At 41.2% G+C, this 23,088-nt stretch overlaps 1 protein-coding gene across 2 annotated transcripts; it reads right to left on the bottom strand.

Annotated features, from left to right (window-relative positions):
- Positions 1 to 464: 464 nt before the first annotated feature.
- On the bottom strand, positions 465 to 19,974 carry LOC127423585 (multimerin-2-like). Of its 2 annotated transcripts, XM_051668028.1 has the most exons (8): positions 19,450 to 19,974; positions 15,252 to 15,374; positions 15,054 to 15,160; positions 14,531 to 14,632; positions 11,776 to 11,889; positions 9,147 to 9,553; positions 4,770 to 6,270; positions 465 to 892 (listed from the first exon to the last, which is right to left on the bottom strand). In XM_051668028.1, the coding sequence occupies exons 1-8, from the start codon at positions 19,872 to 19,874 to the stop codon at positions 474 to 476; spliced, it is 3,198 nt and encodes a 1,065-aa protein (XP_051523988.1). In that variant the 5' UTR covers positions 19,875 to 19,974; the 3' UTR covers positions 465 to 473. The 2 variants fall into 2 exon arrangements, with proteins under 2 accessions (XP_051523988.1, XP_051523989.1); XM_051668029.1 differs by lacking the exon at positions 14,531 to 14,632 and having other exon boundaries at positions 19,450 to 19,973.
- Positions 19,975 to 23,088: the final 3,114 nt, after the last annotated feature.

The raw sequence follows: 23,088 nt of genomic DNA, 5'->3' as shown, positions 1-23,088 counted from the left end.
TTATTTGTCATATGCTTTGAATGTTGTCATTTGAATGCGTGGTAATGAATTATATGATGATTATTTTGAGTAGGATTTTATCCTAAGTTTTGGTACCATTTACTAATATCACCCTAGTGATATTAATGAACTGGTTTCCATACTGGGCTCTTTTATTTATATATATACTGTATATATATATATATATATAATTTCTTACATTATAAATACCAATAGAATAACATAAGATGGCAGTATGGTTGCATTGTAATGTTCCTGCTTTAAAATTGTCCTCCACTTTTGACTAAAATTTATTGTGTTCTCACAGTATTATTCCAAAGCCAGTAATGAAACATCAAATTTTATTTGTATTATTATTAACACAAGTATTTTCCGCACCTTCAACAAAGGGATAAATGCGAAATACAGCATGTCAGGAGGTGAAGGCTCAAGAACTCTAATCTCCCATGTGTTTGTCTCTCATTCAGTTCTCTTCACTGCATGTCCTTGTACTCTGTAATGAAGAGCAATAATCCAGACAGTGTGTTATCCCCTGGCTGTGTTTTTCGTAATGATCCATGCATCATTTCTAGTGTCACTGTCTCCCCTTGCCGAAGCTCCAGCAGGCAGCCTCGACTCACTGTCCCGCCCTTCTCCCGCTGTTCCTGTCTGAGGGATGCCACTGGAACTCCACTGCGCTTCAGTACAGCCAATGAATGTCCTCTTTCAAAGTCTAATGTCACTAGGAAGAGATAAAGTCCAGTCACAGGTGCCTGGAACACCTCTGATGTAGCACTGAAAGCAGCATCGTGGTTCACAGACACATTTCTTGACCTGAGGTCCCCGTTTGGCCCTCTGCTGTGATCGAGGCTTGTGATGAACACAACTGGGGAATGTTGTAGTGAAGCATGTTCTAAAGAGATTAATCAAGCTTTAAATTTTGTTCTTGAAATACCTTAATTTCTGATTAAAGAAAAAATAAATGCTTTGTCATGATGTAGTTAAAGGGTTGTCCATGGAGGGGCAGTGTTTGTGCACAGTGTGTGTACAAGACTCGGAAAGTCTGTCCACAATGTCTTCATTCTTGGCTGCAACCAAAAGCTAAAGCAGGCTCACTGCCCATTCAGTCAATGATTTGACAAGCAGTGATTTGCATATGAAGGCACCTCATGAGGACAACCTTCCAAGTCACCATAACATCTTGTCTAATGATCTAAAACTAATTCTGCTGAGCTTTAAAGCTAATACTTAGAAACTACAATGATTATTTCACACTAGAAATTGTTCATGAAGAACGTTCTTCTCGGACAGGGTTCCCACTCATTTCAAGAAAGATCATGATGTACAGGTGCATCTCAATAAATTAGAATGTCGTGGAAAAGTTCATTTATTTCAGTAATTCAACTCAAATTGTGAAACTCGTGTATTAAATAAATTCAATGCACACAGACTGAAGTAGTTTAAGTCTTTGGTTCTTTTCATTGTGATGATTTTGGCTCACATTTAACAAAAACCCACCAATTCACTATCTCAAAAAATTAGAATACATCATAAGACCAATAAAAAAACATTTTTAGTGAATTGTTGGCCTTCTGGAAAGTATGTTCATTTACTGTATATGTACTCAATACTTGGTGGTGGCTCCTTTTGCTTTAATTACTGCCTCAATTCGGCGTGGCATGGAGGTGATCAGTTTGTGGCACTGCTGAGGTGGTATGGAAGCCCAGGTTTCTTTGACAGTGGCCTTCAGCTCATCTGCATTTTTTGGTCTCTTGTTTCTCATTTTCCTCCTGACAATACCCCATAGATTCTCTATGGGGTTCAGGTCTGGTGAGTTTGCTGGCCAGTCAAGCACACCAACACCATGGTCATTTAACCAACTTTTGGTGCTTTTGGCAGTGTGGGCAGGTGCCAAATCCTGCTGGAAAATGAAATCAGCATCTTTAAAAAGCTGGTCAGCAGAAGGAAGCATGAAGTGCTCCAACATTTCTTGGTAAATGGGTGCAGTGACTTTGGTTTTCAAAAAACACAATGGACCAACACCAGCAGATGACATTGCATCCCAAATCATCACAGACTGTGGAAACTTAACACTGGACTTCAAGCAACTTGGGCTATGAGCTTCTCCACCCTTCCTCCAGACTCTAGGACCTTGGTTTCCAAATGAAATACAAAACTTGCTCTCATCTGAAAAGAGGACTTTGGACCACTGGGCAACAGTCCAGTTCTTCTTCTCCTTAGCCCATGTAAGACGCCTCTGACATTGTCTGTGGTTCAGGAGTGGCTTAACAAGAGGAATACAACAACTGTAGCCAAATTCCTTGACACATCTGTGTGTGGTGGCTCTTGATGCCTTGACCCCAGCCTCAGTCCATTCCTTGTGAAGTTCACCCAAATTCTTGAATCGATTTTTCTTGACAATCCTCATAAGGCTGCGGTTCTCTCGGTTGGTTGTGCATCTTTTTCTTCCACACTTTTTCCTTCCAATCAACTTTCTGTTAACATGCTTGGATACAGCACTCTGTGAACAGCCAGCTTCTTTGGCAATGAATGTTTGTGGCTTACCCTCCTTGTGAAGGGTGTCAATGATTGTCTTCTGGACAACTGTCAGATCAGCAGTCTTCCCCATGATTGTGTAGCCTAGTGAACCAAACTGAGAGACCATTTTGAAGGCTCAGGAAACTTTGCAGGTGTTTTGAGTTGATTAGCTGATTGGCATGTCACCATATTCTAATTTTTTGAGATAGTGAATTGGTGGGTTTTTGTTAAATGTGAGCCAAAATCATCACAATTAAAAGAACCAAAGACTTAAACTACTTCAGTCTGTGTGCATTTAATTTATTTAATACACAAGTTTCACAATTTGAGTTGAATTACTGAAATAAATGAACTTTTCCACGACATTCTAATTTATTGAGATGCACCTGTATATCGTGGTCATTTGATGGCTATTTTTTCTGAATTCTGTATTTGACAGGTAAATAAAATGTTATTATCAAAATGGTGTCTCTTGAAATGAATTAATTAAAACTTTAATCAAATGAAAATGGAATTTTTAATTTTTTATCAAATGAAGTGCTTTTATACAAAATCCTCACAGCACAATCTGAAACAACACGAGATATTTTTTTGTCAAATAAATTGCTGCACAACAGAACATCACAGATGTGAGATTTCTTTATTATTATTATTATTTAATTACAGTAAACATTGCATTATTATACAGAAGTAATACTGTATATTGTTGTCCTTTTTTTATTTATTTATTTTGCCATTTCACACAAGCTTTTATTTTTTGCCTTTATGTGTTTTTGACAGCAGTTTTCACCTCTGGATAAGCAGTTTGTTTCATGGGCCAGTGTGATTATTAAACCCCCAAAAGCTGTACATAACAGTATATAGTCTGTATGTGCTGCACGCTTCAGAGTGCTGTGGTCTCTGTCATCTACTAAACACACACAAGGGCGCGCGTGGTGATCATGATGAGGTGTTTTTATTGTATGAGCACATTCATTCTGATGTGTGCAGCACATGCAGATTCTATATTTATTCAATAAAATCACAGCATTTTGTGGTTTAATAATCACACTAGGACATATTGCAAATTTAATTTGATTAATTGTGCATTTAGACATTAATTTTCATCCCAAATATCTCAAATTCCTTGACATTCTGTGTTTTATAACTAATGCCATTCTTATGACTGGATTTAGTGATTCTGTCTGTGTTTTCCGCATCACGGAAATCATAGGGTCCTACATGTGGGGTTTATAAGTGGACTCCAATCGCTAAATTATTAAAAGTAAATTCACATCCCAAGGTGTAAAGGCCGCATCACCACGCTACCACTTCTGGGTGTGAATTCATTTTAAAATAAATCAGCAGTCCGACTATTGTCATTGAATCTACGTGATAGGGCTTCGTTCATGACAGTCAACCGTTGATTTTGTTTCACAATGTGCAGCTGCCGGTAGTGACAAAACTATACGTATTTGTGTATTTGACACCTATCCGAGTCCCGATCTTTAGTATGGTTTTGTACATGTAGCACAAACCTTATTAGCAATAGTCAAACAGTTTCATTATATTAAAATATTTTCCAGGACAAATAATTATTTTCCAGGGCATTTAGGTATTTTTGTCATTTTCCATTACTTGTCCATGACTGGAAAAGCGCATTGCAAAATTTCAGGTTTTCCAGGATGCGTGGGAACCCTGTCAAACAGTAAAAAAGTACATTCTTTAGGTATGCAGTTGAGTAGTATGAATGCATTCCCAGACATACTTTATCCGGGAACGTGGGCATAGTCCGGTGACCCGAATATATGACAAAATTACAACAACCGTGAAAATAATTTGTACTCTAGTTTTGTTAAATAAGCATAATTTAACCACAGAGAGCAACTTTCTTTGTATAATATAGCACTTACGGTTGAAATGAGCCAGCGGACACACAGCTCCCCTGTAGTTTTTTTTTTTAAATTCAGCATTTTGAATCTCACAGGATGTAGTAGGTCATCCAGGTATTTCTCACATACTCTTTTATGAATACTGAGGTTTTGGACACCACACTCCATTGACATACCATTTTTGGCACACTGCATAGTTGGAAAGTATGCATTTCTGCAACAGCCCAGGTGAAGGTATCTCAGAAGACAGAATGTGTTTCGATGCCTTCCTACCTCCGTATACAGCCTCTGAAGGCAGCAATTTTCAGCTTTCGGGTGCAGCCCTTGTTTCTCAAGATTCTTGGCAAATGAAACTATAACAATATTAATGAGAGCTCTTACCTGCTTCACTGTATCTTTTGCTTCGCCTACTGGAAGATTTTTCTCCTCCTCTCTCCAACTGTTCTTGGTTTTGGTGGCCCCTTCTTTTCTTTCCTTCTTTCCTCCTGACCAGCTTCCAAACCTCATCCAAATTCAGGCTTCTTGCCGAGCTGGTAAATTCTTCTGTTTGACTGAACAGTTTTTGAAACGTTCTCAAATGATTCTCCAGGCTTTGATTTAGGGATGTGACATTTGCCTGCAGTTCTACAACAGAACCGCCAGAGGGCTCCGTGCAGTTGCCGCAGCGCTCTTCCAGCAGGTATACTCTACCTGCTAATTGCTCCACCTGTTTTCCCAGACTCCAGAAGTCACTGACTGAGTAGTCCACATCATCTTCTCCAGTAGGAGGATCCGTTAAAGAAGCCTGGTGGCTATCTAAGTCCCTCACTTGGCTCTTTGTGTTGGTCCACTTTGAGTACGCCACAGGGTCATCACTATTCATCACATCTTTCTCAGGATGCTTCCTCCGCAGAGAGACCAGACTCCTATCATGGCTCGCAATCTTTTGCTGCATCAAGTGCATTTTCTGTAGAAGATTCGGGATACTGAACTCTTTCTGTTGGTTATGTGACCAGTGAGTGAATTCCAAAACCTCCTCTCCTAGTAGCACTTCCAAGACTTCAGAGTGGCGTACAGCATCATTCAGGAGTGAAGAAAATGTGGCGGATAGGCCTCTGATTTCAATCAACTTGGCCTCATCCCTCTCTCTCAGGTCACGGATCTCCTGTTGGCTGTGCAGAAGTGAAGCCTTTAGCTGGGACATGTTGTCGTTGAGAATCCGGCTTCTACCTTGCTCAAAAGCAAGTGATTCTTTCATATTCAGCAGACCCTGATGGAGATCTTCTATTTCAGTGGCCCAAAGTCCCTGATTCCTCTCTAGCTCTGCATTCTCAAGTGCAAGCTGGTTTTCCATTGCTAATTGTGTCACATTAGCCACTTCCAGTTCCAATCTAACCAGTGAATCTCCAATTGACTTACAGTTACAGGCCTGCTCTGCAGTTGGTGAATCGTTTCTTTGTAGCTGATTATAAATGTTGTACAAGTTGAGCTCTATTTCTGTCAACTGACCGTCATGTGCACTTACATTAGTTGTAAGCTCACTAATGCTGTTAAGCACCCTGACGCGGGTGGCCTCCACCTCCAGACCTATCTCTGCAAAGTGAACCTCCGAGCGCTGTTTGACCTTCTCTACTCTCTGTTGCAGGGTCAGTAGTTCTGTTTGCAGGTCCTCTACAGCTCTGGCTGTGTCTTTTGAGGTCTCGGACAAGCTGCTGAGCTGTGCAGAGTTGCTTTGTGCATTCTCATCCAGTCGAGTGATGGCTTGCCACATTCTTGAATCCTGTGCTGGCTGGCTTCCACTCTGTTTGCCAGACTCCACATGCTCTCTCTGCAATGCCTTTTCCAGCCTCTTCTGGTCAAGTCTCACCTCCTCAACCAAGCCAGTTAGAGACTGGAGATTTACCTGTTGGTATAACACCAAAAACATACAGAGGGGTTCAAAAGTCTGCGTATACTTGTGAAAATGCATCTATTTTGCATTTATTTTATGTAATACAGTTTTGATAACAAATTATAAGCATAACAACTTGAGTGAAAAGTTTAATTGAAAAACATGAATTTAAGAATTTCTTATTTGGTATGTTTCCCTTTTGTTTTAATGACAGCATAAACTTGAGCTGGCATGGTCTCCACAAGTTTGTGCAAAACCTGATGATCCATGTTATCCCATTATGATCTGAAAATGTTTCTATGAGCATCTTGTTTTGCTCTTTAGATTTTGAAGGCCAGATTTTCCATGTGGACACAGCCTTTTGAACCCCTCTGTAATTCATATATATATCATGAAGTTCTACTATAGGTTAAGAATTTGTATTATTCAAGCCTTATCTCGTGAAAACTACATGACTGTGGCGATATTTTCGCAAAAATTACGTAGCTCCTACTGCGGTAGTTCCGAGGTGAAATATCCACTGAATGGCGCTAAAAGCAAGTTAAATGTTCTCCCAAACAGATGAGCTTTTTAAGTTTAATGCTCTGTTTTAAATCAAGAAAACCTACCACCTTACCCTAAACCCTAACCCTAACCGTTAGTGTCATAAAAAGCATATGTGAGATAAAAAAACAGATGAGGTTGGTAACACTTTCTATAACTCCATATTTATAATGCATTGTTATGGCATTATACATGCATTATACAGCATTCATAATGTCTCATAATACACCTTATAATAAGTTATAACTTCTCATAAATAATTATAACCACAATTATAATACATTATAATAATTACCTATTCATAGTATAATGCATTATAACACAAGCAACATCCAATTTTAACGCAACAGAAGCTAATAAAGTTAAAGGTATAAGTGCTGTCATACAAAAGCAGAATAGCGTAAACAGTCAAAAGGCTTTTTGACATGATCATATTATAAGTGGTCTTTGTCTGTTTTAAGTTTCAAAAGCAATATCTTCTTATAAACAGTCATAACAAACTTGTAACATACAACACATTACAACATAAACTTGAAACATACAATACATTACAAGTCAAACTTACACAATGGAAGTTATTTATAAAATAAGTTTTCAAATAAGATGCACAAACATTAAAGTTTATTGAATAGAGTCCAATATAGAATAAGTTTGATTTTTGTGTTTGTGTTTACACCCAAGAAGATTGGCAACATGTGTGACCAACATAAAAAAAAATTATCAAGAGGGAGTTTCTGATATATTTGAACCTTCTCAAGTATTATTTGAGAAGGTTAATATATTTTGTATTTTGTGCATGTGTAAGGTATATAACTTCCATCATGACTTGTAATGTCTTATAACCAATTTAAATATCTTTTGGATGTTTATAAGAAGACATTGCTTTTGTCACTTTACTTAAAGCAAACCTATTATATACTGTATAACACACACACACACACACACACAAATATTATAAATACTGCAGAAAAAAACTGGATGTTGCTTGTGTTATAAAGCATTATACTCTAAGGTATAACTTTGAATAGGTAAGTATTATAATGTATTATAACTGTGGTTATAATTATTTAGGAGAAGTTATAATATATTGTAAGGTGTATTATGAGCCATTACTAATGCATTATAAAGCCTTTACAATGCATTATAAATATGGGCTTCATAGAAAGTGTTACCATGAATGTTTTAAAATTAATACATCATTACAACTACATCATTCCGTGACTCTCCTATGACAATTTCAGCTCACGTGTCGACTTGCAAGCTCTTCAGGATTCATACCATGGTCCTTTGCTTCGCAAGTGCATCACTCTATCAGTTGAGCAGATAAATATTGTTGGTTATGTAATACAAACGTTAAAATGTATCACCTTGTAAGTCATGCATTTTATTCATTTTGATTCTATGTGATAAAATAGCACTGCGTGAGGTTTAAAGGGGTAGTTCACCAAAAAATTTAAATTCTCTCATAATTTACTCACCCTCATGCCATCCCAGATGTGTATGACTTTCTTTCTTCTGCAGAACACAAACAAAGATATTTAGAAGAATATTTCAGCTCTGTTTTTTCCATACAATGCAAGTGAAAGGTTGCCAAAATTTTGACACTCCAAAAAGCACATAAAGGCAGCATAAAAGTAATCCATAAAACTCCAGTGGTTAATTCCATATTTTCAGAAGTGATATTATAGGTGTGGGTGAGAAACAGATTCATATTTAAGTCCTTTTTTGCTATAAATTCTTCTTCCTTCCCAGTAGGGGGCATATGCATGAAGAATGTGAATAACCAAAACACAAGAAGAAGAAGAAAGTGAAAGTGAAAGTGGAGATTGACTTAGCAGGGAGGAGAATTATAGTGCAAATTGACTAAAATATTGATCTGTTTCTCAACCACACCTAACAAATCACTTCTAAAGACATTGATTTAACCACTGGAGTCTTATGGATTACTTTTATGATGACCTATGTGATGTTTGGAACTTTACAATTTTGCCACCCATTCACTTGCATTGTATGGATCAACAGAGCTGAGATATTCTCCTCAAAATCTTAATTTGTTTTCTGCTGAAAAAAGAAAGTCATACACATCTGGGATGGAATAAGGGTGAGTAAATTATGACAGAATTCTCATTTTTAGGTGAACTATTCCTTTAAGGCCAAACATTTTATGATCTGTTAATCTGCCCTCTTACATGTAATTTGTGTGAAAGAAAATGTTAATTTAATTAGGAATCTGCAAAATCATTTTGCAAAAATGTAAGTGTCATTATATGAAACCAGGGATCATTCCTCATAGTTCTGAAAATTATGCCTATTACATTACTGTATTTGATGTAGTTGTGAATGACCTGTGCATCCATGCTCTGTCTGATCTGATCATCCATCTCTTCCTTCAGTTTTGTTATGTTGTGGTGGAGCAATTCTTGCTGGGTCTGCAATGCTTTCTCCATCTGGGCTCTCTGTGTATCCAGTTGGGTTTTCATTTGTCTGACCTGGAGATCTAGTGTCTCCTCAAATGCTCCACTGTGAGCCTCACCTCTGTTGGACCTGTTGTCTTCTTGTTCGAGTCGCAACTGCTGCAAGTCCTGAGATAGTATATCCACCTGACTAGAGAGATGCATCAGTGTCTGATTGAAGCTTTCCAGCACTGGCTGAAGCTGATTCATCATAGTTGACATTAACTGATGCATTGACAGCAGTATGGATGAATCAAGAAGCGGCAAAGGCTGAGAGGTAGGGATCCCTTCTCTGGCACCTGGAGCATCAATAACAAGACTCTCTAAATGTTGCAGCATTAAGATTTAAAATAGGCGAGACTGGGGCTAGTTGTCACACAGGGAAAGTTATCACAAGGGCTATATCTCAGTAATGATAAGATTTGGAGTCAGAAGTTCAGTTGTGCAAAAGTGTGTTTTCTGTAGCTTTGTGTGACCCCGCGTACACATGCGTGTACATTGTATTTTGGCTTTACTATACGCAACACTTTATCTCAGTTCAGGAGACTCTGTGCTGTCAGTAAAGGGTTAATCTTTCGACATACGTCATGTGACAAAACAACATGGTGCCAATCACAGTGGCGTTTGTCTTTGGGAGAAATGCCAACAAAACTTCATCTGGTAAGAAACCTAATTATGTTTTTACATTGCCATTTTTAAAATTTGAGTAATTTATTGCGAAACACCATGCTGCTAAACACAATGTACACTAATGTGTACTTTAGCGCATTTTTCCTTAGAAATCCTATATCTAATGTGCATTTTCACATTGAGAATCAATGGGTTCATCCAAAAGCTTAAAAATATTGCTTTAGAGGCTTTATATGGAGTTAGCATTTAAATAAGGTGTATTTTGAACTGTTCTGAGACCGGTGCAGACAGACAGTGTACTGGAGGTGAAGACATTAACTAAATAGGGAGCCAGGGAGCATCCTATAGCTCTCTATGCAGGAACGTGTGTTCAATCCAAACTTCTTATCAAAAGTTCAGTTTCAGGCTACAGATGATAGATATCTGAACCACTCAACATGTTTGGCAGACATGGTAATCAGTATATAGATTCAGAATTTATAATGTATAAGTTTAATTTAACATGGTTGGCAGTGATTGGATGATGCTGGCCATTACTATTACCATTATATTATGCTAATATTTAAAATTTAACAAATTTTTCCTGCTGTCCACAAGTGTTGCCATCAATTTTTAGGAAAACTTTGTTCTAATATATTTTTGTTTGCCCTTGGGTAAAAAAGCGAACTTATTCAAACCTCTCTGGCAAACGTTGGGCAAAGGTCAACTATATGAAGGCAGATTTTTACCAAAATGATTTAATATGTTCTTTGGACAAAAGTATTTTTCATAAAAGTCAGATCATGGCAATTCCAATATTTGCCAAAACAATTATATTTTTGTATGTTACCTTTTCCATTTTTGTTGTTTCATGAATTGTGCTGTGCCTCATAATTGTTTTACTTTTTAAATTTAGCTGTTACGTCTATAATAGGCTGTTTAATTCTGTCAAAGATTTAAAGGGAGGTGTAGATTGTGTTTTGGGGGAATGTGTCTCCCCAAATGTTCACATGAAACCAACACCACTGGTTTAATGGCAGGTTCCATTGTGACAATTTATCCCATTATTGGGGCAAGTTTTCACAAAAGGTCAACATGTGTTCAATAAATGTATCTTTTTTTTTTTCCTGTGCAATAATGGTAAAATGTTTTATTAAAAAAGTTATTTTTGTAGCCAAGACTTCAAGAGATGTAGCTATACAGAAATATACTCAAAAATAAACCTCCCCTGAGAAATATTCACTGGAGTAAAAAATGACAACTAGCCCCAGTCTCCCCAACATATCAGATGTTAACAAGGGAAAATGCAAAGTTGAACAGAAAAAAATGGGGGTGGAGGGTGGGTCCTCTTTGTCATATGTCTATGTGTTTGATTTACTTGAGGTTACACACTTTAAGATGTCTTTATTTCTACATCAGCATATTGATTCCTCGCACAGCCAGAGAAATGCTCTATATCAGAGCTTGCACAGACAGCCTCATTGCCAATGCACATTCCCCTGAGAATATCACTGCATCTGACTGAGCTTTTATAGTGCTTTCTTCAGAAATAACCCTCTCCTTGCAGGCCTTGAACACAAACACATCTCACCAGGAGAAGCTATAAAGCCGTTTCGAAATAGAGCAATTCCATGACTCATCATAAGCATGTGGTTTAGTGACTTTTTGGCCTTCTTTCGGTCTCTTTCCCGTTGTTCACATCTTTGGGTTATTACATCACTGTGAAGTTTGTTTATATGAAAGACAGGATATCCTCCAGAGGAAGGTGTCATTGTTAAAGTAGTTTTGGTTGTTCGCTCAAGGGTGGTAAAATGGACTATTTCACAGTATGCCTGATATAAAGTATCAATAAATATGTTTTTGCTGTATACTCAGGTCTGTATTGCTGCAGAGCACAGATTCTGGTTCTTACCAACAGGGCTCTGGTTAGACATAACAGGAAGTGAAGAGTCACGAATGGGAGCCTCCTGTAAAGGTTTGTCATCCCAGCTCATATCCTCTAGCAGGTCAGTCACCATTTTATCTTCTAGAAGGAAAGGCACAAAGTTTATTTGGAGGGATAATGTGGGAAGAAAGTTGAGCAAAATATTGCAAGTCTGAGGGCAAATATAGAGCACACTCATATGCTCAGTGTAGAGGGGTGTTTATATCTCTGTTTTTACAGCACATAAAATCTTGAAGATTATAGCACTCAAAATGCTCCACCCAAAGTTAAATATAAGGACCAGAAATTGACAAATATTATGAAACAAAATATTGTTTCCCTTTTTATTTACTAAAAATACAAATGTCACGAATGGTGGTCTGGGAGGAGGTTTAAGGTAGGGAGTGGGGTCCGGAGGCCAGGGAGGAGGTTTTAGGTAGGGAATGAGGGAGGAGAGGAGGGTGGCAAGGACAGGAAGGGCAGCAGACTGGGCGGCGGCCACTGGACTGGTGTCAGCAGACTGGGTGGCGGCCGCTTGACAGGGGTCAGCAAACTGGGCGACAGCTGCTGGACAGGGGTCAGCAGACTGGGCGGCGGCCACTTGGGACTGGACAGCTGGAGCAGCTGGAGTGATCAGGCTGAGAACCGGTCACAGGGGAATGGACAAAACTGTCGACAGCCACGGGGAACTGGACAGGCTGGTCGACAGCATCAGGGAACTGGACAGGCTCGTCGATAGCATATAAGGAACTGGACAGACTCGATGACCACAGGGAACGGGACAGGCTCATTGACGGCCGGCATGGTCGGGAGCGCTGGCAGCGGCAGGAGGACGGCCTCCGTGGCCGTGGACACTGACAGTGGCAGGAGAATGGCCTCCGTGGCTGTGGATGCTGGCAGCGGTGGGGAAATGGCCTCCATGACCGTGAACACTGGCAGCGGCAGAGGAATGGCCTCTGTGGCCGTGGATGCCGACAGCAGCGAGGAGCAGCCTCCAGGGCCGTAAGCGCTGGCAGCGGCAGGGGAACGGCTTCCATGGCCGTGGACACTGGCAGTGGCAGAGGAACTGCCTCTGTGGCCGTGGACGCTGACAGCAGCGAGGGAGCGGCCTCCATGGCCGTAAATGCTGGCAGCGACTGGGGAATGGCCTCTTCTCCTCCTCCAGATGGTCAGAAGTACTGCTGCGGGAACGGCCGATGTCCTCTGGTGGTCAGCAGCGGGCTCCTCCATCTTCTGGCAGTCAGCAGTGGGCTCCTCCACCTCCTGGCAGTCAGCAGCGGGCTCCTCCGCCTCCTGGCAGTCAGCAGCGGGCTCCTCCACCTCCTGGAAGTCAGCATCAGGCTCCTCCGCCTCCTGGAAGTCAGCAGCGGGCTCCTCCACCTCCTGGCAGTCAACAGCGGGCTCCTCCGCCTCCTGGCAGTCAGCAGCAGGCTCCTCCGCCTCCATGGCGAGCTTGATAGTCTCGAGAAGACTCCCACCCTCACCCCGATCTGGGACACAAAATCTAATGGGTTCAGTCTGGCCTGATTGTATCCCAGACCCGAGGATAACAGCAAAAACTCTAGGGTATACCCCCACACGGACTTGTCCTCCTGCCATACCCCGCGCAGCTTCTTAACATGCTCTGCATGCTGGCGAGCAGGAGAACCAGGTTTAGGAAAAAAAATAATAAATCTCTGCTGGGTCCTCTTTGGCTAGTTCGTAATGTCACAAATTGCAGAGGCAGGACACAAATGCAGAGTGAAACAAATTATTGTATTAATAACAAAAATAAACAGAGCCAAAAACAAAAACTACCCTGTAGGGGAAAAACAAAGTCCAGGACAGTAAGCACACAGGCGGACTGGGCTGGATCAAAACAGAACAGAACACAGAACCGACAGGACGAGAGAACTAGACGAACTGGCACAGGACAGCACACACAAGGAGACTAAAATAGGGAGAGAAATCAACAAGTTAATAGGTAGGGCAGTTGAGAAAAATTGCGAAAAAAACGCAAGTGCATGCCGCCAAGATGACATAAGAGCAGTGCACTCACCCTAATAAAAGACAAGAATGGAGCATGAGTCTCCGGATCCCGACACCAGAACCGAAACCGAACCAGACAAGAGAGTCAGGATCCAGACACCATGCTCCGAACATGAAACACAAGACAGACCGAAGAGCGCACGGCAGGGAAACTACAACCCGAAGCCGTGCACTCACACAGAGACAGAAAACGAAACACAACACAGACACAGAACAAGAGTGTCAGGATCCTGTCACAACAAAACCCAGAATGTCAAAGTGACAGAATCCTGACAGCAGTTTCAAAGAAAGCATTTTGACACACATGGAACTCGTTATAAACAAACATTAAGAAGCCACACAAGAAGCAAAGGCATGGGGGCACAAGGCTTGGTCACTTTTAATAGTCTGGGAAAGAATTATTGATTGTTTTGCCAGCCAAAAAAAATTTGCCTGCCAGATATTTAGGAAGTGTGCCTCTGTTGTTATTAAATTAAACACATTCCTTGCTTTTGCTTGTTGGCATATATAGCACTGCAACTCTAGCTTTCATGAGTGCCAGCTGACTCTCCCTTTCCTGTTGAAGGACACTCACTGAGCCAAAGCCCTGCTGGATATTCCATTTGTCAGAAGCAAAGAGAAAGGTCATTTTAAAGAAGCAAACTTGAAGAAGGAGGTGATGTATGAAAGTTTGAAGGAAATGCCAGCCTTGCCCATACCAAAACAACAGACTTGCCTGAGTCATCACTGTCGTTAACCTTAGACACTTCAGAATGTTGGCTTTCTGATGGGGCCTGACTGGACTTTGAAACATGCTTCTCATTTTCTGGAGGTTTTACTGGAAAAGATTAATACTTAAATAAATAAAGTGAAGAGGAATCAATAGTCGAGTCAAAACACCAAACTGATTAGCTGATATGTCACTGTTTCACATAGGGGATTGGGCACATGAAACTAGCATTGTTGTTTGAGGCTAAATAACTGCATGACAAAATACTGACAACATTTTTTTTTCTACTGCTAACATGCACCTACATACAGTGTCTGCAGCTGTGCGGTTGTACACACTGTACATACCACACCTGAAAAACGTTTTTGCTGAGAATAGTTCAGCAATCCTGACGTGTGTTCTGTTTTTCTGTCAGCTGATTTGAATCAGAAATAGCAATGCATGATTCACAAAGGAATTATTCTTTGGAGTCTGTCCTTTTCAGTGAAATGGCCAAATGCACAATGACAAAGTACAATGGCAATGTTACCTTTCTCCTGGCAGTTGTGTCCTCCATAACCTGGGCAACACTTCCACTGCAAAGCATAGAGCACTGTCTGCTTCTGCCTGTACACAGGCCGTGAGGACAACCTGTACCTGATCATCATCACCATCATCATCATCATAGCAAGAATAGCATTGTTGTGAAATGTAAGTTCTGAGCTGTGTGAGTTTTGTTGTGACTCACTTGTTGAGTTGGCAGTCAGGAGTTCCATCAGGACATGGGTTCACTGATTTCACTGTTTTTGTCTCAGTGCCATAGAGTACGGCTGATGTGATCACACGGTGGTTAACGTATGGGCACCAGTTTCTATAGGAAGACAAATACAAACTAGAGTTACATTTCTTGAAGGAAACAGCAGTGCTTTAGGCTTTTAAATCTGTGTAAATTCAATACTCCATTGCCATGATTATTACACTCAGCGTGGTATTAATTTAATTTGGCTGCACACAAGAATCAGCATGAATGTATGTAATGGCTGAATATATGCCAAGATCAGTCAAATTTAAATATGCAAATATTACAACGCTGTCAGTCACATTTTGAAGGCTACACATTCTTTTTATGTAAGTCAATAGGAGATTTAATCTTAAATGTCTTTGAAAGTATAAAGATTTAAAATAAAAACTGGATTGCCAAGATTGACATTATCAACTAAGCTTAAGGGGGGCAGGGGAAGAGTGTGATGAGGAGGAGGGCATGGCTGGGCCATGATGGAGCACGGCCGGCGCTGAATCAGCTGATCAGCGGGAGAGGGAGATAAGGGGAAGCTGGAGGCGCAGGTTGAGAGAGAGATGCACGCGGTCACGTTGCATGTCTGTCTGTCTGTCTGTCTGTCTGTCTGTCTGTTTAAGTTCATTTATGCATTAAAAGTTTATGTTGATTGTTCAGCCAGTTCCTGCCTTCTTGCCCATCCTTTACCTGTCACAACATGCAATGACGTAAGCCTGCGATTTCACGCCAAATCCGACCTGACTCTTAAAATAAAAATCATTATTGTAGGCTTACCGTAATGACAAGGACCGGGTTTTGAGCATCTTTTTTTTTTTTTTTTTACTCAAAAATTGACTTGTTGGTTGTAGCCAAAGAAATCTATGCAGTGCAGCTTTAAGCGGCACGACCTGAATTAATTGAAGTTTAATACTTAGAGTATCAATACAGTGTTGACTTGTAAGCGCTGTGAAAATAAAAGAAGAAAAACAGGGAAGAGATAAAGCTGAGAGGAGAGATTACAGCAAGAAATACGCTCCCAGACCCCTGTGTTTTCCTGTGGTACCCTTCCCAAACATGTTCAGAGACAGATAATATCACCTAGCAAAAGCTTTTAAATGGCACCCTAAAGTGCACGTTCAGAGAGCTCAGTTGCTTTTTGCCCTTCTGTTGTATCAGAGAGAATCTGATGAGCCCACACTGATTACAATGTTTACACTTACACAATCATATTTTGGCAAGTCTGTGTTTTTCTGTGGTGTAATATTTCAGAAACAGACAAGAAAGTTCACAAAATATATTCTGAAAACCTAAACCCGTAACCAGCGTTAGAGGAGTTGCAACATATATTTCAAAAGGTAGCAACTGGTGTTTCTTGCACTTTTGTGTTTTATAATAGCATTGTAATGGTCTTGTTTCATAACACTGATGAACACTATAATTGCTGATAATGCAGAAACTGTGTTGCTGGAGGACAGAGGACAGTTCACAGTGCCATTCTCATTATGAAGATTATATAAGAGCTGTGTGACAGAAAAAGCAACAAGGTAAACAGGATTTTTCCCCCCTTTAATTCTCTCTCTCTGCTGTCTGCTTATTTTAAAACTTAGAAAACTCGCTTTATAAAACATATAGTTTAAACTCAAAATTGTGATTGGATGAACCACGTTCACAACCTTTATAAAATAACAATAAACACAATGTTGCTTGGCAGCGGCAAATTATGCCTATAATGACGAAAGAATTGTTCATCCTGATAATTATTAATAATAAATGTACCTCTTTACTGAACATTATTGTATATTATATTATATTATATTATATTATATTATATTATATTATATTATTAGGAACTTTTATCATGTTGCTGATGCTATATTAATGCACCACAAACAGCCTACAGTAAGCAAAATTAACTATATTACATTACAGAAGAATTGTTCATTACTATAATAATAATTATAATAAATTAATTACTATTAATAATAAATGTAACTCTTTATTGAACCTTTTATATTATTTTATATTGTATTATATTATATTATGTATTATGAACTTTTATCATATTTCTGATGCTATGTTAATGCGGCAAGTTGCAATGTTGCTTGGCAGCTGCATAAATGCTTTACTGAGCTATTACATTATGTTATTATTAACTTTTATGAACTTTTATCATATTGGTAATTCCACTGTTTTAAAATCATATAAAGATGCAAGATGTTTCACATCTTTCCTAAGAACACCCCTTACCTGTGGAAAAATCACTGAAGTTCTCAGCCTCTCATGGCTTATTGCTTTATTTATTTCCCTAAAATGACTGTATATCAGTGGTATTTCTTACTCATCCTTTTTCCAGCTGACTTTACTTTTTGCATCCGCTGCATTACATAAAAGTGGGTTGTCCTGTTTTCTCTCTTTGCCACCTTGAACGATACTCCTTTTGTCCAGTAAAACATCAGCCCCTATATAGCCACTGATTCAGTCATAGTTTGACTGAATGTAAACCCTGTCTGCTGCTTTATGGCTTTATCATTAATCTGTCTCCATGTTCCCACATCTGAACATCCTTCATCTGTCCACCTTTCTTTCATCTTTGCCCCTCTTTTTATCTCTCTTTCATTTTAATCCTTTTATTTTCCTTTAAACACCAAACACTTTTGATTAGCACTCCTCCTATGTATTTTCTGGACTCGTCTTCAGCTCATATTCTTTTGTTCTGGTCCAGACTACAATGGAAAAGTGCCCTTGTAAAGTGCTGTACCCTTACCTGCCCTCTGCCTTGCTGTTACACTGCAGTGAGCTTGCTCAGTCCGTTCCAGACATTTAAGAGCATGGCAGAGATCCCTATATCCACAGAATCAACACTCAACATTCCACCTCATGTGTATGAGTCTTTATTGTGTGTGTCACTAGGATAAGACCAAAATATCAGCTAACATATCTAAAATATCATCAACATATCTAAGATCAGACTTTAGAAGTAGACAGAATAGCAAACAGCTGCTTAACAAGCACCCTCCCAATCACATAGTACCCCTCATCAGAGACTGTAGACTGTTTATTGGAAATCAAACTTAGCTGGCTACATGGAGATCATGTAACTCAGATCACACAATACCTTCCCAGCAAATCTTTCTTGTGTTAGTGGAGATTACTGAAGCCTTAACTTTAATTTTCCTTGTAAGATTACTGTAATCAAGCATATAGGGCAAATTAATTTGCTTTTTCATTCTCAAAACAGGGGGAGAGAGCTATGGACCTTAGTCAAGTAGACTCCGTATTTAATTTGATGAGAATGACAACAAGATAGTGTGGGACAGATACTGTTGTAAACCTTGGTGTTAATTGTTCAACTGACAAGACATTGAATATGTGTATTTCCAAATATTTTCCAGCATATATGGGAACTCTTCAAGACTGCTTAAAAAGCATCATTAAGTTGGTTGAGAGAATCACCAGAGAGTGCAGAGCTGTAATCAAGGTACAGAGTTGCTATTTAAAAAAATGTAAAATATAACATTTGTTTGATAATAACACTTTACTACAACATGGTTATATTCATTAACAGTAATTAAGTACATAAGTTAGTTAACACAAGCTAAAAAATAAATAATACTTTTACAGCACTTGTTAATCTTGGTTAATATTAATTTCTATATATACTAATACATTTTTATCATTAAAGGTTTTTTGTTAACATTAACCAAGATTAATAAATGCTGTAAAAACATAATTGTTCATTGTTAATTCAAAATACTTAATGCATGTACAATGGTTAACAAATACTATCTTATTGTAATAATTATAACAAGTATTTTATTGTAATATATATTTAATATTTTTATTATATATTTTATAATATTTAAGATAGAATATACCATTTAAAATGTAATTGTATTAAACTAATATAATTTATAACTAATTATAAGTATGCCATTTGTTTAATAATTGTTGGTCACTACATAATTCCCTTTTTCCATTTATGTCATTTCATAGGTTTGTCCAAACTTTTTACTGGCAGTGTAAAACTTAATTATGAAGACCTTAAAACAGTAAACAGCCTTTTTTATTATTATTATTTGTGTCAAATTAAATATGGCATCTACCCTAACTAATTCACACAACTCATACATAAAATGTTTTGTGTCTGAAATCTTAAGTCAATATAACTCACCCTCTGTGTGTAGGTGGATGTACTGTCTCTCTTGAGGGGTGTGCAGAGTTTTGAGGTGTGCCAACAGATGGCATTGAGGCTGAGATGCCGTGATGTTGATGCTCATGTGGTTTGGTTAGGTGAGCTGTCCCAAAGGTGCCAGGCATCTGCTTTGCCCATCCTCCAAGCCCTACTGCCTCCTCCTCCTCAGTGTCAGGGTCCCTGGCCCTCACCTCACTGTGGCAGCTTAGAGCATTGAGCACTGCAAACAACAGCAAAGGCAATGCATGGGCCATCTTGGCTGTCCACTCCTTTGAAACACACAAAGAAGGTACTGGAAGCATTCCTCCAGATGGCAGTTTTAAGTGTAGCCTTGAAGAGCCCTGGAAATTCCCCTCCCTTCTTTCTTTCTTTCTTTCCAGACCAGCCGGTATCCTCACCAACATGCCTCTATCCCCACCCTCTCAGTTCCCACTCCCCCTCTCTCGCTCCCTCCTCTCCCTAGACAGTATCAACACCCGCTAACAATAGGAGGAAATGTGCTTTTTGCTAAAATGCTGGAACATAAACCCATATATTGCACTACTTATAATCTTGTGGCACACACTGACCACACACAATGCTGTCTCATGCATGCTATGACCATCATTGCAAGGAAATTGTGTTTTGACTGTGTTTACATTTAAAGTTCTGTATTTGTAAATTTGATCAGTATGTGCATTTCCTGGGAATTTAACCCATGACCTTGGTGCTGGTAGTGCCGCAACATAATCACATGGGAAGTTCACATGTAGCTTCCACATTACTCACAAGTGCCATTCCCCATCAGGCAATTTTGGCCACAATTCAACTGTGGTCATCTTTTCCTTACAGTGCTACTAATAGCATGTTGCACAAACGTCATGGTTACTTGTGTAACCTCCGTTCTCTGATGGAGGGAACGAGATGTTGTGTCGATGTAGTGACACTAGGGGTCACACTTGGGAGCCCGAGACACCTCTGGTCTTTGATAAAAGGCCAATGAAAATTGGCGAGTGGTATTTGCATGCCACTCCCCCGGACATACGGGTATAAAAGGAGCTGGTGTGCAACCACTCATTCAGGTTTTATGCTGAGGAGCTGAGACAAGGTCCGGCCATTTCAGCGGGTAGTTCAGCGTTGTGGCAGGAGGGACACAACTTCTCGTTCCCTCCATCAGGGAACGGAGGTTACGCAAGTAACCATGACATTCCCTATCTGTCACTCACTAGACGTTGTGTCAATGTAGTGACACTAGGGGTCCCTATACAAAACGCCGCAACTGGCTGAACTGTGTTACGTGAACTGGCGGTGTGTGATGGGCAGACAACTGTGTGCCTCGTAGCCAGCGCACCAGGCCGACACGTAACCTCCCCCAACATAGTTATGAGTGTTGAACGGCCCTTTGGGGATAAGTCGACTACCCAAAAGATAGAAACAGGCTAGCCCAGTCGTGGCCTCTTTTCCCCTTCTTTTTTTTCCACTCCCTAAAAAAAGGGGGAATATCCGACTGGGCCGACCAGGTCTAGTTGGGGGAGGACACCGCGGAAGTATATTTAAGTGGAAAATACTTCACATGGTCTTGCCGACCATGTGGAGAAGTCTCATGGTAGATCCTACCCAATGGGGGAGGAGTTACTACAAACATGGAGAATGTGACAGAGGGGGCTCTGCCCAAGGAAGATGCAGTTTGCCAACAGGGAAACGAATTAGCAGAAGATATACATCGCATGGGGTTACCTTACAGGGAACCGCCACATGCAGCGCACCTACCCCAGAACAGGGCTCTTAGTTAGCACGTGTACTGGGCCGGCAGCAAGTCTCTCCGAAAACTCGACTGCCACAGGGCTCGGAGGAAGTCAACCAGGGAACATAGTTTGTGAACAGTACTGGGAATTAATGGCGCTTGTCTTCAGCTCAAAGGAGGTGAAAGGCGCTATGTGCAAGCGATACACCTGGCCGCCTATCCCGGGATTATCCACTTGTATTGCGTGCCACTACCCGGGACGAAACTGGTTCCACCCAGAGTTTGTAGAACCTCGCAAAGGTGTTGGGTGTTGCCCAGCCTGCTGCTCTGCAAATGTCTGTTAGAGAGGCACCCCTGGCCAGGGTCCAGGAGGCCACTACACCCCTGGTAGAATGGGCTCGTAGCCCTACCGTGGGCGGAACATCCTGGGCGTGATATGCCATAGCTATGGCGTCAATGAGCCAGCGGGCGACCCTCTGCTTGGAGACAGCACTTCCTTTCCGCTGTGCACCAAAGCAGACAAAGAGCTGCTCAGAGATCCTAAAGCTGTGTGTGCGATCCAAATAGATGCGTAAAGCGCACACCGGACACAGCAACGACAGGGCTGGGTCTGCCTCCTCCTGGGGCAGCTCTTGCACGTTCACCACCTGGTCCCTAAAAGGGGTCGTGGGAACCTTGGGCATTTAGCCCGGTCGGGGTCTCAAGATCATGTAAGAGTAGCCCGGACCGAACTCCAGGCACGTTTTGCTGACAGTGAACGCTTGCAAGTCTCCTACCCTCTTGATGGAAGTGAGCGCAGTCAGGAGGGCTGTCTTCAAGGAGAGTGCCTTAAGCTCAGCTGACTGCAAAGGCTCAAAGGGGGCTCTCTGTAGACCCTGAAGAACTACAGAGAGGTCCCATGCGGGAACGAGGTGCAGTCTGGAGGGGTTCAGCCTCCTGGCGCCTCTCAGGAACCTGATGATCAGGTCGTGCTTCCCTAAGGACTTACTGTCCACTGTGGCGTGGTGTGCTGCTATAGTAGCAACGTACACCTTCAAGGTGGAAGGGGACAGCCGCCCTTCCAACCTCTCCTGCAGGAAGGAAAGCACCGATCTGACTGTGCATCTCTGGGGGTCTTCCCGTCGGGAAGAACACCACTTAGCGAACAGACACCACTTAAAGGCATACAGGCACCTCGTAGAGGGGGCAGCTAGCCTGAGTGATCGTGTCTACCACTGCGGGTGGTAGACCACTTAGGTCTTCCGCGTCCCATCCAGGGGCCAGACATGGAGATTCCAGAGGTCTGGTCACGGGTGCCAGATGGTGCCCCGTCCCTGAGAAAGAAGGTCCTTCCTCAGGGGAATTCGCCGGGGGGGGGGGGGGGCTGTCACGAGGAGCGTGAGGTCCAAGAACCACGTCTGGGTGGGCCAGTAGTGTGCTACCAGGACGACCTGCTCCTCATCCTCCCTGACCTTGCACAGAGTCTGTGCAAGTAGGCTCACTGGGGGAAACGCATATTTGCGCAGGCCAGGGGGCCAGCTGTGTGCCAGCGCCTCTATGCCGAGAGGTGCCTCGGTCAGGGCGTACCAGAGCGGGCAGTGGGAGGATTCTTGGGAGGCAAACAGGTCTACCTGTGCCTGTCCAAATCGACTCCAGATCAGCTGGACCACCTGAGGGTGGAGTCTCTTTTGCTGAACTGTTGGGTACCGCAGCCACTTGGGCATGTGGCGAAATCAAATGAAAAGGCAACAAAAGATTCTCCACCTGGGGGATGGAGTGGTCTTACTACCAGCTCCAATGCAGTGGGTTTTGTCGACCCTGGGTCACCCGTCTCAGGGGCGCTTTGATGACCTTCGTGGGTTCTTTCTTCCCGGAAGTGCACGAGGAGTTGACAAAATCGTGGGAGGCACCTTTTA

The sequence above is a fragment of the Myxocyprinus asiaticus genome, chromosome 32 (genome assembly GCF_019703515.2).
Source record: "Myxocyprinus asiaticus isolate MX2 ecotype Aquarium Trade chromosome 32, UBuf_Myxa_2, whole genome shotgun sequence".
In the NCBI taxonomy this organism is placed as follows: Eukaryota; Metazoa; Chordata; class Actinopteri; order Cypriniformes; family Catostomidae; genus Myxocyprinus; species Myxocyprinus asiaticus.
This window is presented reverse-complemented; position numbering and strand designations above follow the sequence as displayed.

What these genes read in the sequence shown, in the direction of transcription:
- LOC127423585 (XM_051668028.1), bottom strand. Translation starts at nt 19,874, where the DNA reads ATGTTGGTGAGGATACCGGCTGGTCTGGAAAGAAAGAAAGAAAGAAGG. An exon ending in CATCCACCTACACACAGAGG is followed by an intron (nt 15,375 to 19,449) that starts GTGAGTTATATT and finishes GTCTTCCTATAG; the next exon opens with AAACTGGTGCCCATACGTTA. An exon ending in ACACAACTGCCAGGAGAAAG is followed by an intron (nt 14,633 to 15,053) that starts GTAACATTGCCA and finishes AATCTTTTCCAG; the next exon opens with TAAAACCTCCAGAAAATGAG.